Source organism: Lathamus discolor, chromosome 6 (genome assembly GCF_037157495.1).
Source record: "Lathamus discolor isolate bLatDis1 chromosome 6, bLatDis1.hap1, whole genome shotgun sequence".
NCBI classification, from domain to species: domain Eukaryota; kingdom Metazoa; phylum Chordata; class Aves; order Psittaciformes; family Psittacidae; genus Lathamus; species Lathamus discolor.
Window position 1 is genome coordinate 40,739,451 of NC_088889.1, and position 14,263 is coordinate 40,753,713.

The 14,263-nt window shown below is 39.2% G+C and overlaps 1 protein-coding gene across 4 annotated transcripts in view; it reads left to right on the forward strand.

Annotated features, from left to right (window-relative positions):
* The first annotated feature begins 364 nt into the window (after positions 1–364).
* The window catches only part of SNX6 (sorting nexin 6), a 28,976-nt gene continuing 15,077 nt past the window's right edge, over positions 365–14,263 (forward strand). Inside the window, exons 1-8 of one of the 4 annotated variants that reach the window (XR_010614069.1) lie at positions 365–434; positions 595–642; positions 6,340–6,444; positions 7,250–7,360; positions 8,984–9,105; positions 11,108–11,231; positions 12,227–12,322; positions 13,638–13,743. Coding sequence is in view for 2 of the 4 variants with exons in the window: in XM_065686312.1 (XP_065542384.1) it covers positions 429–434; positions 592–642; positions 6,340–6,444; positions 7,250–7,360; positions 8,984–9,105; positions 11,108–11,231; positions 12,227–12,322; positions 13,638–13,743 (721 nt within the window). In the remaining 2 variants the exon portion in view is untranslated. Of the gene's footprint in view, positions 435–591; positions 643–6,339; positions 6,445–7,249; positions 7,361–8,983; positions 9,106–11,107; positions 11,232–12,226; positions 12,323–13,637; positions 13,744–14,263 lie in introns of all 4 variants that reach the window. The other 3 variants (XR_010614068.1, XM_065686312.1, XM_065686311.1) reach the window with 3 other exon arrangements.

Genomic DNA, 14,263 nt, shown 5'->3' on the forward strand with positions numbered 1-14,263 from the left:
TGCCTGTTGTGCACGTTTTCAGGGGCTCTGCACACTTGCTCTCGGTGTGCAGAGCTGTCGGGGTTTGTACACGTGAACAAAGCCGCTCTCCGCTCTGCAAACCGCACACGAGAAACACCCACCATCGAGGCGCGGACGCACTTCGAAGGCCAGGCTCCGGGCGGCCGCCACAGCCTCCGCGCAGCCCCAGATAAAACCGGGCCGACAGTGGGCCCCCCCCCCACCCCTCGAGCCGCAGGAAGGGCCCGGCTCCCGGCCGCGCTGCGCGCCCGGCGCCCTCCCCTCCGCAGCCGCCCCCGGCCGGCGCAGGGGGGGCAGCGCCGCTCCCTCGCGAGAGGTGCAGCTCGCCGCAGCCCCGCCCCGCCCCGCCTCGCCTCGCCTCGCCGCCGGGCCGCGGGCGGGCGCGCAGCGCAGCGCGGCGGGCAGCCATGATGGTGGGTCTCGGGGCGGCCGCGGTGCCGGGGCGGGGCGGGCGCGGGCGGCCGGGTCGCTAACCTGTGCGCTTTGTCTCCCCCCGCGCCGTCCCGCTGCTGGCCGTGCCCCTCCGTGCTCCCCCGGCCCGCTCCGCCTCCTCCTCCTCTTCGCCGCCAGCAGGAAGGCTCGGACGACGGCCCAGATTTCCTCTCGGAGGAGGACCGAGGTGTAAGTGCCGCGGGGAGGCGTGGGGGACCCCGGCGCCTGGGGGCTGGAGGTGGGGAGGGCGGGTTAGCCCCTTCCCCCGGGGCCCAGGCGCTGCTGCCCGGCCCGAGCCCACTGTTGGGTACCCGGAGGGAGGCGGGATGCTTGGCGGAGGCAGGCAGCCGGGGCACGGGGTGTGTGTCTCCCGGGGTCTGCGGACGTGGGTATAGCACGGCCTCCCCCTGGGGCTGGTGTCCGTGTGTCTTGCCGTGAATTTCTCATTGTTCTGTCACCCGAGTTTTGGAAGGGCAGTTCTTCCGTGCTTCTGTGGGGCTGGCCTGCGAGGGGATGTTGTGTCTGTGCTGGACATTCACGTCCCCTCTCTGTTGTCCTTCCCTGCTCTGATGTGGGCCCTCTCCCTCCGCACACCCCCAGGTTGTCCGGTGCTCCTGACCAGGCTGACCAGCCTGGTGGAGAGCACCAGGTTCCATATTTATTCCTGAGCCAGGGCCTGTGTGAAATAGCCCAGCTCTCCCCTGCCCTCTCTTTAGGCCCTAGGGGCTCTCCCATAGATAACAATGGGGCATTTACAGGCACACGCTGCATAATAAACTCTTTATTGGAAAGAAGTTCTGTCGCTGGGACAGGATGCCACGATTATGTTCCTTACTGAGAAAACCTTTCCTCTGCACTGCTGTTTCTGGCCTTCATTTCTCTTCCGACTGCTGCATCCATCTTTCTTTAACTTGCCTGCCTTATTTAAGCAACAAATCAGCTAATCTAGTATAACTTACTCAGACTGATTGCCCCTATTGGTTAGAATCTTAAGAAAGAATGACTGAGCCAAGGTAGGAGAGCAGCTTCAGGGTTGCCTAGGCTGTTGCTGGTTATTAAAAGTGGCTGCATCTAGTACATTGCTAAAAATACAAAACCTGAAAAAACACTATGTTGGTATATCCTGTTGTCATGCGTGCCATACTCAAGCATCAAATATAATGTGAAGTATTAAGCATTTTTTGACTGTATATATGTGGTAGGAATTCAGTGTGTTTTATGTTCAGCTTATGGCCAGAAACTAAAAAAGGAATTCAAATATTGTGTTAGGCCAGTTCAAGTCACCGTAGAGCTTTTGTCTTTAATTATACAGCTGCTTAGTAAGAATACTGGATGAAAAAGAGAGAAAGTGGAAATTGTCCTTTGAGCATCTTCAGAACAAGGACTGAAGAACTTGTTATCTATGGAGTGGTATTTTACATAGGTTATCCCTGGTGTATAGCAACAGACACTGAAGTGTACAGTTAGGTTGTCTTTTTACCTGAAGGTGCAGGTAGAACATAACAATGCAGATTTGGTCCTGTGTGAAACGTGTTTGTTTGTTTGGTGGTTGTTAGTTTTCCCTCTAAGGCTATGGGTAGTCAGAGTTCACAAGGTACTTTGAAAGCCTTAAGAAATCTCTTAGCAGTCTTGTTTGTGCTGTTGGACAACTTACATCATCTCAGTTGGCCAAGTGCAGCTCTTCATTTTTCTTCCCCTCCCCCATCTTCATCCAGCACTGAGGAATTGAACGAGAACTGTGTCCTCCTCCTTTCGCTATTTTTTTTACGTTGCTTATTTTCAGTCACTGGGGTTTTAATTTTCTCACTGCTGTGTAAATCCCTGGGGTTAAAACACAGGGTATTTGCATGATTTTGATACAGAAAATCTAATCAAAACCAATACTGTCAGTCTGTTAATGAATGGAGTTGCTGTGCTTTAATCTTCAAACCGGTAACTTTTTCTTAGCAGTAGTAAAAATAAGCAACTCCTCATAAAGTGTTTCCCTCATTCTTATTTGTTGTCTTTCTCTGTTTGCAATTAAAAAAGGAGCGGGTCACGCCTTTATTTGAAGGCATGGATGGCAAGTTCTGGTTAGAGTAATAGAGCTTTTCGTTTTGAGAACAAGTATTCTTTCCTCTCTAGAATTCAGATGTTGCTATGATCATATGATTCTAATTCTTCAGAATCATTTTGGTCAGCTACAGTTGTGTTAAGTTTAACATGGGGCAGTGGGATAGAAGGTGGGCTGGAAATTATGCTGATACCACATAGAACAGTAATTCTTAAACAGTTGTATGATACCATATGGAGCCTTTTCTGGAGAATTGTCAGAGCACTGAGAATCATCTTTGAGGAAGTAGCAGTGGGTGGTCTGTAGAAGGAACTTACTATAAATGGTTTGCATAAAATGAACTTGCTGGAATTGCTTTTCTGAATCTGGCTTAGGAAGATACTATTGAGTTCGCTTGGAGTAACTCTGTTCCTATTGGGTTTTTTTTATGCTCCCTCTGCTGTAAACAATACATGCTTTGAAAGGTGGTATAGTGTTGCTCTACTGGTATTGTCCTGTGTCTTTTATATAGATGTAAACTTAAGCCGACTTGGCTAATGCTCTTGTCTAGTCATTCAGGGAAAACGAGCTACCCCTTGGAACAGGTCTGCTAGGAACTTAATGCTGTGAAGACACTGTAATCTCTTGCTGTAAAAGTATTGTTTGTTTCCTTGCCTTGTGTATTTATCTGCCTGTAAAGAACCCACTGAAGGAAGAGTGCTTTTTCTCTTAACAGTTTTGAAAGAACTTAGAGTACAGAAGTTACTGTTGTTAATGGACGACATTAGCTAGGAATGTAGGGTTTGATTGTTTCTCTTGTCTCTACCAGCTTCCTTCCATTACCATTTGAAGTATAATTGATGCTTGAGCAAGAGCTAAATCCTCTCCCTGCATTACCTTCTTTTAGTACTCTAACATTGCTTAGCCCTTGGCTTCTCGTGTTTCCAAGACTCTGAATAAAACTGGGACTTTCTTGGTATTGCATAGGAAAGTGTAAAGCACCTAAATGAAGTTAGCTTTTGTTTTGCGAGTTGTTCAGCATGGGTGTAGACTATGTATCTAAGCATAAAATTACTGTGCCTTGTTGTATGTATAAGACTGGGAGGGAAGGGCAAAATACAAAGGGACTGTATCCCACCTCCATTTTTTCCTGAATTGAAGGTACTTCCATTTCCGCTTTCATCCAGATTAGATTTTTCATCCAAATTGGGTTTTGTAGTGGGGTTTTTTTGGTTTTTTTTTTTTTTTTTCATTTTCTATTCTTTGTGACTAGAAAACCATGGTGGCGGTTTTCTTGTGGAAGGTAGTGATGAAGAGATTGCTTAAGTTTGTTGTCTGATGATGTTGTTTGTGAATTTAATTGCCAGTAATACAATGTGAACCATTGTGCCCCATGAATACATATAGTCTTTCAACTTCCTGATTGTCTTTGACACCTTTCGTAAATGCTTCATTACCATTGCAGATGAAAAGGTTCCCTGTTGGCAGTCAGGCTACACAGCATAATTTAACATACGATTAAACTCTTCAAAACTGTTACAAACTTAACTAGTATGAATCAAATAGTCCTTTACAGTTGTATGTCATGAGTGAAGTTGTCATATTTTGGTTCTAATTTTCTCAGCACTGGTAAGCGTGTTGTTTCTGGAGTTGTGTATAGTGCATATGGCCAGGGTCCACTGCGCTAGAGACTGCATACACATTAGTGACAAACTCGAACAGCTGTTACACTGAAACTTAGAATTTTGTATTGTACCAGTTTTTAAAAAAGGCGGAAAAAACCCCACATTGGAGTGGAAACTTTTGTGACCTGTGAAAGACTAGAAGATCCTTTTGGATAATCCAGATTATTTGCTGAGATTATTTGGTTAATGTATCCTGGGGGACCGGTGAAAAACAAACAGCACCTCAGACAGTGTGGCCACTACAAAGCTTTTTGCAAGCTGAAAAATGTGATGTCACGGCATAAGGCAGACATTGGTATGTCAGATTATATTTTTCTTTCCTAAATTAGACGGTAAACACATTGGAAACTCAGTAGGAGCTAGGAGATTCTGCCTCTGAGAAGTGATCTGCAATGGATCGTTGCATGATAATATGCCTTTGTGTGAGGCTGTGACCCCCTAAACCTTGGAAGAACAAAACAAAAAGCGATGCCTGAATCATGTGTCTGAGTATGTTACTGTGCAGTGGTTTTAATGATTTCCAACTTTGTTGTAAGGAAAAGCTATAACTATTTGTGTAATAGCTGTTGAACTGTTATATTTTGCTAGTTTAGCAGAATATGCTAGACCGTATGATTTCAGTTTTACTTTAATACATTAATTCTAAGATATGCTAGTCTGGTTGCTGCTACATAAGCATTGAGGTTAACAAGAAAACTAGAATGGGTGCTGACCACTGTGATTTAAGATAAGGATTAAGATAACTGGTGGAAAACAAGATGTGGCAGTTGATGCTTCTCTCCTAGTGCTGTTCAGTCAGTGCCTTGAAGAGTTGCCTTCTAAATTTGCTCATTTTGTAACCTTTGTACTCTTGTGTTGCTGATACTTAAAGCATTTTTGTACTTGAGTATTGACTTCAAAATGCAGTCCTGAGAAAGCTTGTGAGGAAAAAGTCTTTATCCTTGTGTATCAAAGTATTTTTATGCTGTAGAATGTAATGTAGAATTTCTAGAAAAAATGCAGCATAGAATAAAACACAGGGTCTCAGTAAGGAGTAGGCCTCAGGAGCATGGCATTGAAACTTTCTTTTTTGACACTGATTGGAGAAGATTTCAGAGTTAGCCTTACTACTTATAACAGTATTCTGAAGGTCTGTTGATCATGATGATGAAATCGTCATGGGACAAACTGCTCTAGAACAGTGAGGGTGCAAAGGTGGGGGGACTCAAATTCCTGGTTGGGGTCTAGATGAGGTTAGTTTCACCAAATACTGTTGAAGCCTTTGTCCGGTTACTGCCAAACATTGCAGTGTTCAGTCATCTTCAAATTTTTCTGCATTTGACCATTGTCTCTCTCTTTTTTTCTTTTTTTCCTTTTTTTTTTTTTTTTTTTTTTCCCCCAGTGCGTCTTCGGTATTATTCTGTGAGACAGTTCGGGTTTCATGTCTTGTGGGAAAAGAAGTGTGTATTCCTTGCACTTTTGCCATTACTCATGCTGTTCTTGAAGAGATTGAAATCTTAGTTTTAGTTGTTTGTGTGTTGGGGTGTTTTATCTGTGTGGGAGGGTTTTGGTGGGTTTTCATTTTTTTTTCCCCCAGAGAAATATTTCCAGAGAGATTTAGGTCTGTGAAGTTCAGGATATTTTTTCTTTTTTTTTTTTTTTTTTTTAAAGCTTTTTCAGTATGTCATGGGAAATGTTAAACAAAAGAATAGTGTTAAGACAGTGTGAGTAAACCATGCCTTTAGTAGCTCTTGCTCCTTTGGAATATAGGACCACTTTTCTCCCATAATTACCTTTACAAGTACATTTATTTACAGCAGGTTGTCAGTTTGGGAGAGTAGGGGGAATGAAGAGAGAAATAAATAAAAACACCTGAACTTGCTGCTGTCTGTAAGTATACTTTGACCATATCATTACTAGCAAGTTAACGATACACAGAAATAAAAATAGTGTGCTAACAAGGAGTATGGTAAAGGAAATTGCTTGTGTTGTCATTGTATGCCATAAGGAGTACTACTGGATTTCTTTTTCTGGTGGAAACTATCTTTTAATGTTGATTTTTTTTTTTGTAATCTTCAGTCTTTTATGGATGTTCAGCATTGCAGGATCAGAGTTTTTCTCAAGGGAAGAATATGGGAAATATAATTAACTTTTTTTAAAATTAAGCTAAATAGATTTTTCTTTGTTTAGCTTAGAGCAATAAATGTAGATCTCCAGACTGATGCTGCTCTGCAAGTGGATATCTCAGATGCACTCAGTGAGAGGGACAAAGTGAAATTCACTGTCCATACAAAGGTAAAAGCTTGGGTTTGTACAGTGAACAACTTCTTAGTTATATAGAAGAGAAAGTTTATGTATTGAAACAAATGTAGCACAATCTGGATGAAGTGAAAGGTAGCTTTATGTCGTGTTTAAGAGACTGTGTAGCTGCAGTGCTGAAGTTGGCTAAAATTTAAGGGGTTAAAAAACTGTTTAGAAAAAAATGACATTCCGGTTTTTGTACTGTTACGTTGTCATGCCATTCCCATGCTTATAAATTGGACTTATTGCAGGTAGAATCTTTAATATATCTCAGTATACTTCAGTGTAGGTTTTTTTTCTTTGGGTTTTTTTTTTTTTTTTAGCTTAACTGTGGTTTCAGATACTAAAATGTATTTCATAATGGAATTACATTCAAGACCAAGTTTTAGTTACTGCTTTTTTTATGGCTTTTTCTTCCTTAGATTTAAATGTTTATTGATTGCAGAATCACAAAATAGTTGAATAAAATTTCTGGAGATCATTTAGTCTCATCTCCTCCCTCCCTCCCACCAGTTAATTGGGTGAACCAGAGCTCATTGCTCAGAACTTGTCCATTTGGGTTATGAATATCTCTCAGGGTGGAGGCTCTATAACCTCTTCGGGTAGCTCATTCCAATTGACTGCTGTGCTAATAAAGATGGGGGTAATTACTGTTGTATGAACTTTGCTTTTGGTCAAATCAATACTTGCATGATTGGGTTATTTTTATTTTTACAGAGATATTCTGTTGTTCCTTTAGGGTGCTTTTCCTGTAGTAATGGAAACCTTTTCATTATTCTTCTTCCTTTTTCCTTTTTAGAGTTCCTTACCAAATTTCAAACAAAATGAATTTTCTGTTGTCCGGCAACATGAAGAGTTCATTTGGCTTCATGATTCTTTTGTTGAAAATGAGGACTATGCTGGCTATATTGTAAGTATTACAGTTCTTTTGGTTTAGGTGCACTGTTTTCTATAGGATGTATCTAAAGTACTTGTGGCTGCTTTTAAATGCAATGGAAGTGGCAGATGTTCGTTCCTTCTAAAATCAGATCAGGTGCTCTTAATACTTCATTTTATGCAGTTACACAAAATTAATGGTTGAAGCAAGGCTGGAGGAAAGTTAGTGTAGTTGTCATACTTTCTTGCATTTCTCTCCAAAGGACCAAGTAGTTTAATCTGTATCCAAGTATATCTTCAGTCCACCATGCTAAAATTGTGGGAGATAGGTGAACTGTATAACTTGGTGGTATTGTTTTTGCAAGCTAATGTTTAACCTAGTTACAAGTTTCATGTTGCCTTTGTTTTAGTTGGAACGGCGGAGTACAGTAACTGAGCTGTAGTGATTACACTTTTCCAGTTTTCATGATGAAGATCAGAATCATTTCACCATAAATCAGTTGGAGGGGAAAAAAAAAAGGCAATGTAAATAGCATCTAGAACTACAGAGAACCTTAATACACAACTGAACAATTTATGTTTTGAAGTTTATTTCAGGCCTCTAGGGAGCAGATGTCTCAATATAGTCACCTTACAATGCTGCCTATTAAAAATGAGTGCTGTTGGTCATACTTTGATTACAAATAGTGATTTTTGTCATCTTTATGTGAAAGCTAGGTATTAATTCTGTTTGGGCGAGAGTGTGTCTACTTATTCACAAGGTAAACATATTTCTAATTGACATGGGGTACATTATGATGAATATAATCTGTAATGTGTCATACCATTCTTGAGCTAGTCTTTTTTTAGTCAGAAAAACTATTTGAAGTGACTAGACCTTCAGTGTGGCAATAACTAGTTTCAGACAGTTGACTACATTGATGCCAGATTTTTGGTTTTTTTTGTAACACGTTAATGTAACAGACAAATACTGGTGACATGAAGTTTAAGCATAGCTTAACTTTGTTCTGTGTCCCTTTTCTTACGGCAATTGAGGATTAGTTTGAATGCAGTGTTTTCTTTTTCAATCTTAATATACTGTATTACAAGATTAACATGGAGACTTTTTTACTGTGTGCTTTGTTATTTCAGCAGGTGTATCTTTAATGTCAACAGTGCTGCAAGAAAGAACTAGTGCCTGCAAACAATATGGAATGGGTTTTTTGGTTTAAAGTTTTGGGGGGTTATAAATGGATGGTGTGAAAACAGTTGTGAATTAATTTTTATTTTTTTCTTTAAACAAGAAATATTCTTACCAAATAAGCTAAACCAAAGCCAACTGAAAAATAACGATTTCAACTTTTAGTTCATTGTCATGGGAAAGCTAAGTATCTAGGTATTGTTTAGTTTCTCCAGTTATTATCCATTGAAGCCGTGAATACATTAATAAAGTATTAACTAATATTTTCTTAATCTTCAAGAACACTTGGCCAGAATTGGTATAGTAATGCAGCATGTCTAACTCATGAATGAGGCACTTTATCCATGAATGCTGTAATGAGTGACGAAAGAGAGCGCCATGTATTAAAAAGCTGCAGGCAATCCACAGTTCCTGTACTGAATGGGTGTTGTTTGACTGAGAAGAAGAGCAATTAAAAGAAAACTGATTCAATTCCAGATTCCACCAGCACCACCCAGGCCTGACTTTGATGCCTCAAGGGAGAAATTGCAGAAACTTGGAGAAGGGGAAGGATCGATGACTAAGGAAGAATTCACCAAGATGAAACAAGAACTGGAGGCGTATGTAAACTTGGTTACTACTTTATTCTTTTTCTTATGTTTCTCAACTTTTAATGCTGTCATGCTAGTTCATGTTTCTGATTTCACTATAATGGTTCTCTGTGAGTTATAGGCTTGAGAATCCAGTTGCTACATAACCAGGGTTATCTTAGTGATCATGATCAGAGCCATCAGGAAAATTGTAGAAATTTCATGGAAGATCTTTTGAAGCAGGAAAAAAAAATTGGGCTGTTCTTGAGCGTTCTTTTATAAGAAAGACTAGTTAGATCCCTTTCTTCACAGAATGTATGCAAAGGGAGGAGGTAACCTCTATCTTAGTTCTGGTCTTCCACAGTTTATAAGCAGAGTGAGACTTTTAAGGTTTATACATGTAGTGACTGAACTAGGGAGTTTTGGATGTGGTTGGTACTGCAAATGTGGATGCCAACTTTCTATTCCCCAAGAAATATGAAGATTACTGGAAAATACTTTTTTTTTTTTTTTTTGTCTTCTGGCACTCCCTTTTTCTTTCTTTTTTTTTTTTTTTCTCTTGCACAAGGAGAATGTACTTCCTCAAAATAGTATTTTCCTTTACTGTGAATTTAATATGTATTGGAATACCAGCTCTAAAGCATTTTGTTTCATTCTGAGTTACACAGTGAAGTTTCTCCTTGCTTCATCCACTTTCCTTATCATGCATTCACTTCTTTGATCTTTTTCCTGTCATTGGTTTCAGTTTTCAAGTGTATATTTACACTGCTTCTAGACTACTGCTATTGAGAGCTCTGAATTGGCAAGAAAAGTACATAGAACTCTTAGAACTGCTGCTTTCTCTCCAAACTCCAGCTGCTGTGAGCAAATGTCTTAAAAAGCTCTGTTACTAGTGTTATGTACACAACATAATTTATAGCAGAGTAGATATACACTTCATATGCAGAAAACTGGAAATTAGCAAAACACTATAGATTTTAAAGAATCTGTGGTTTTCCAGCGGCCCTGATCATGATTCTCTTGTGGTCTGGTTAGGGGTTGGATAACACAGAAAACTTTGGGTTTCTTCTACTGCCACCTCCATCCTCTGCATCCTCCTTTTTTGTCTTCACTGAATGACTACTACTCTCACTGAGATCAAACATCTCCCAACACTGGCCCTGCTGGTTTGCTGGTATGTAAATCTTAACCTCCTTGCACATAGTGGAAGCAAAAGTGTTAATTATCATTTCACCGTTTGACCTCAGAATGGGGAAAGAAGCCCCTTCCTCATTTCTAGACAGGTTCTATCTTACTGAATTTCCAAAGCAAAATGAATTCTAGCAAACTTGTATTGATAAGAAAGCCTTCCCATTAAATTACAAATGCTTTAATCTTGAGTTGGCTCAGCTGGGCAACTATGTGATTGTCATGGTTAAATGTGATTTTTTTTTTATTATTTTTATTTATTTTTTTTGTTATACCTGCCAAATGCAGCACTTAATTCCGCTTTTAGAACCACTATGAAGCAAGACATCCATGTAAGCTTTGTCCCCAGAGGCTAGGTGCTTTAACATGGAATGAAAGACTTCCATCTAAACAGCTAACAAAACTACAAGAACATTTAAATGAGTAAGGAGGGTGCAAATAGGCAAGGGGATGGAGATGGGGAGGAAGGAATTTGCACATCAGCTATATTGTGCCTGTTGACTGTATCTCAGTTTTTCTGTTTTTGGTGAGTTGGGGAAAGGACGATCAAATGAGGTTACACTTTCAGCAAACCTATGTTAGCTAGCCCTAAAAATCAGAATGCATTTGTTGTGCCTTCATTAAAAGCCTCTCTGTAATGTGTTCAGGCTTCTGATTTCCCACTAGTATTAACATTGTACTATTTATTTATGCATATATCAAATACTGGAGTGATAACCTCTACTACATCAGCTTATAATTTTGTAGCCTTACTGAGGATCCTTTAAAGATGCTCACTAGGCTTACCTGAAGCTTAATCACTTTGTGTTTAATTCTTATGTCTTGTCTTGTTTCTTGTTTTCAGTGAGTATTTGGCAATATTCAAGAAGACAGTTGCAATGCATGAAGTATTTTTGTGTCGTGTGGCAGCACATCCTATTTTGAGAAAGGATTTAAATTTCCATGTATTCTTGGAATATAATCAGGATGTGAGTATTGAAAACTGAATTGCTGGGAAGAGAAATCAAGATGTACTTTTATGGTAGGATGGAAAATTGATTAAGAGGGCTTTACCTCCTGGAGTAAATGGCATCAATTCCTTCATTCCAGACATACTTGTATCATAAAAGGTAGAAATTCATTTAGGCTGTATGCGTTCGTTTTCCTGCCCCCTGGAGAACCAAATGCATTATGTGCTCTAGCCTCAGCTTCAAAAATACTCATGATAATCCAGTATGTTTTGGGTTGGTTGGTTGTTTTTTGTGGGGTTGCTAACAAAACTAGAGATGATTTCTAATGAAATGTTCTGATAAGTAGAGCCTTTTTGTTAATAATGTAGGTGAAAATTTATTCAGTTTTCTGATACTGGACTACTGTGGGTATCTGCATGTTACATACTGAATTGCTGTCTAATTTTTGAGATAATGGAGACTTACTGGATTCATGATGACTGGTGTCAGTGATTGCTCATATCCTGCGAACAGTTCTTAGTTGCTTTTTAAAATCACAGAAATTGGCATTAAATGTTGAGGAAATCATTGGAAAGACTGGCTCAACTGAATACATGCGTAACTTCAAAATATGTTACAGGGGATCCTCTTGTTTCTTGAGGTAAAAATGCTTACTGGTTTAGGAACTCAGTTTACTTAAACTGGGCAAATTTAGATAGACAGGAGGAGTCAGAGACTGAAACCAACATGTTCAGTGCACTGAGGAGTAAATGCTTTCATAGAAAGTCAAAGATCTGCCATTTGATAAATACTGTATTATTAATAACTGAAATGTACATCTTGCACCTTGGTGTGATTTGTAGGTGCTAGAATGTTGCTGGGTTTTATGTTGTTTTTTGTTGTTGTGGGTTGTTTGGGGGGTTCTGGTGGGTTTGTTGGTGTTAATGCAGAGTGTAAGACTATCTATTATTTTTTTTAAAGCTTCTGTTGTCTCCAGAAAATGATCCAACTTGATAAATGAATTTGTTTTTCAGTTGAGTGTTCGTGGGAAAAATAAGAAAGAGAAACTCGAAGACTTCTTTAAAAATATGGTTAAATCAGCAGATGGTGTCATTGTTTCAGGAGTAAAGGTGATTACTGCTTAATTTGTCAAGATTTAAAATATATTAACTTTGTTGTCCCCTTTTTTTAATGAAGCAGAATTTTACATAGCTACATGAAATGGATTTTTCTAGCAATGTCTAACTTAATTCTTAAGAGGCAGAGTATGGAAAGGAACCTGTAGCCCCAGATGCAAGATAACTGAGAACTGTCTGAGGGCTTTCAATACTCTTTCCCCTGATTTATAAAATTAAACCATTTTTAAATCCATATAAAATTGATAAACTGTGTTTTTTTTGTTCTGGCCTGTCATTTTATATATTTGGAAAGCTTTCCCAACTGCTGCAACTCAGAAGTTACTAAAACAAGTGTGCATTTTACCAGCCTTGTAACATCCTTCTACCGTGTCAAAACTAAGAGCAGTGATAAAGCTGGCACTGTTTTTCCCAATAGATACAAGAATGTAACTGAGAAAAAAAAAAGCCAAAAAAGAATTTTAATGAAAATTCCATTTAATTTTGACTTTTCCAAAAGTGGAAAGATTGGTTTTGTAACAATCATAAATTCTGCAGAAGATTATTTTGATCTCCTTTCTTCCTAGTGCTTTCAATTTGCAAGCCAATTAGAGGAGCTGAAGTTCCTAGTTGTAAAATCTTGAGTTTTGGAACTGCTGGGTAGTTTCTGTAACTGTCAATTATGACTCGGAGGAAAATACAAAGTCCGAATAATCAGGGGGTTTCATAAGCACATTGTTTAAAGCCCATGTTGCAGGCTATTCCATGGTAATGAGCATCTGTGCTATTTTAGAGGTTTTTAAAAATAAATGTAAGTTAAATATCTACAGAAAATATTAAATTTTACCTCTGTTACTAACTTGAAAGAAATCTGTCATCAAGATCAGCGTTCCTGAGCTAGGAGTTCATATTGTCTCTGCTGTGACTTCAGCATCTGTGCAACTGGGTGTCTCTCTTTCCCCTGTCCCCCTTCCCGCACCACCCCCATTTTTCTAGGTAAATGTCCTTTTATTAAGTACTTGACATTTATTGTATTTTTCTGTCATGAAAGTGGTAGTTAACAGTTAACCTATTTCCTTCACTTCAGGTTTAGCTATTTAGACCTTTAAGACAATTGGTATGAATTCTTATTGAGTTCTTATTAAATTCTTAGTAAAACTTCAGATCATAACAAAATAAATGAGGAAGAAATCAGTTTACATAAATGGTGTTTCAAACAATAAAAATAGATTGCATTTCATGTCACAGCAACAGCAATATATGCAAATTTACTCTGCAGTTGCTCTGTACAGAGTGAGTGTAATCCTGTTTTTTAACTTGTTTTTTGTAGGATGTGGATGACTTCTTTGAACATGAAAGAACATTCCTCGTAGAATATCACAACAGAGTCAAAGATGCCTCTGCCAAATCTGATAAAATGACAAGATCACATAAAAGTGAGTTCTTTCTCCAGGGTGAAAATAACACTGGTTAAAATGTACAGAAGTGGTTCATGAAGAGTAGTGATTTTTAGGTTTTGGTTTGCATGTAAAAAGTGAATTAATTTCTCCAAATGTAGTCTTCAAAAAGCCTCAAGAAGTTTAATCTGACTTTTATTTAGCCTTTGTTGTAATAGACTAGATGGAGTAAGAACAGCCTGATGCAGCACTGAAGATATCTTAATGCTTCATGTTGTCCCTCTGGAAGAGAAACACACTTTCAGTAATAATATTTTTTCAGAGTCTGATTCTTAGTCTTGTATGTGGTGGTCTGCAATATAGCAGTATGTGTGATTTTACGCCCACTGAAGTTGCTCTTAACTGAATGAGCTTGCATTCATCAGAGCGCAATTTCTTGCCACACTAAGCATTGCATTACCTTGCTGAGCAACAAATTCCTATTTGGGCTCTTAGTTCTAGACCGGGAAGTCAGGTTTCCATTTTTCAGCTTTTTAGAATGGAAATGGGAATGTGTACA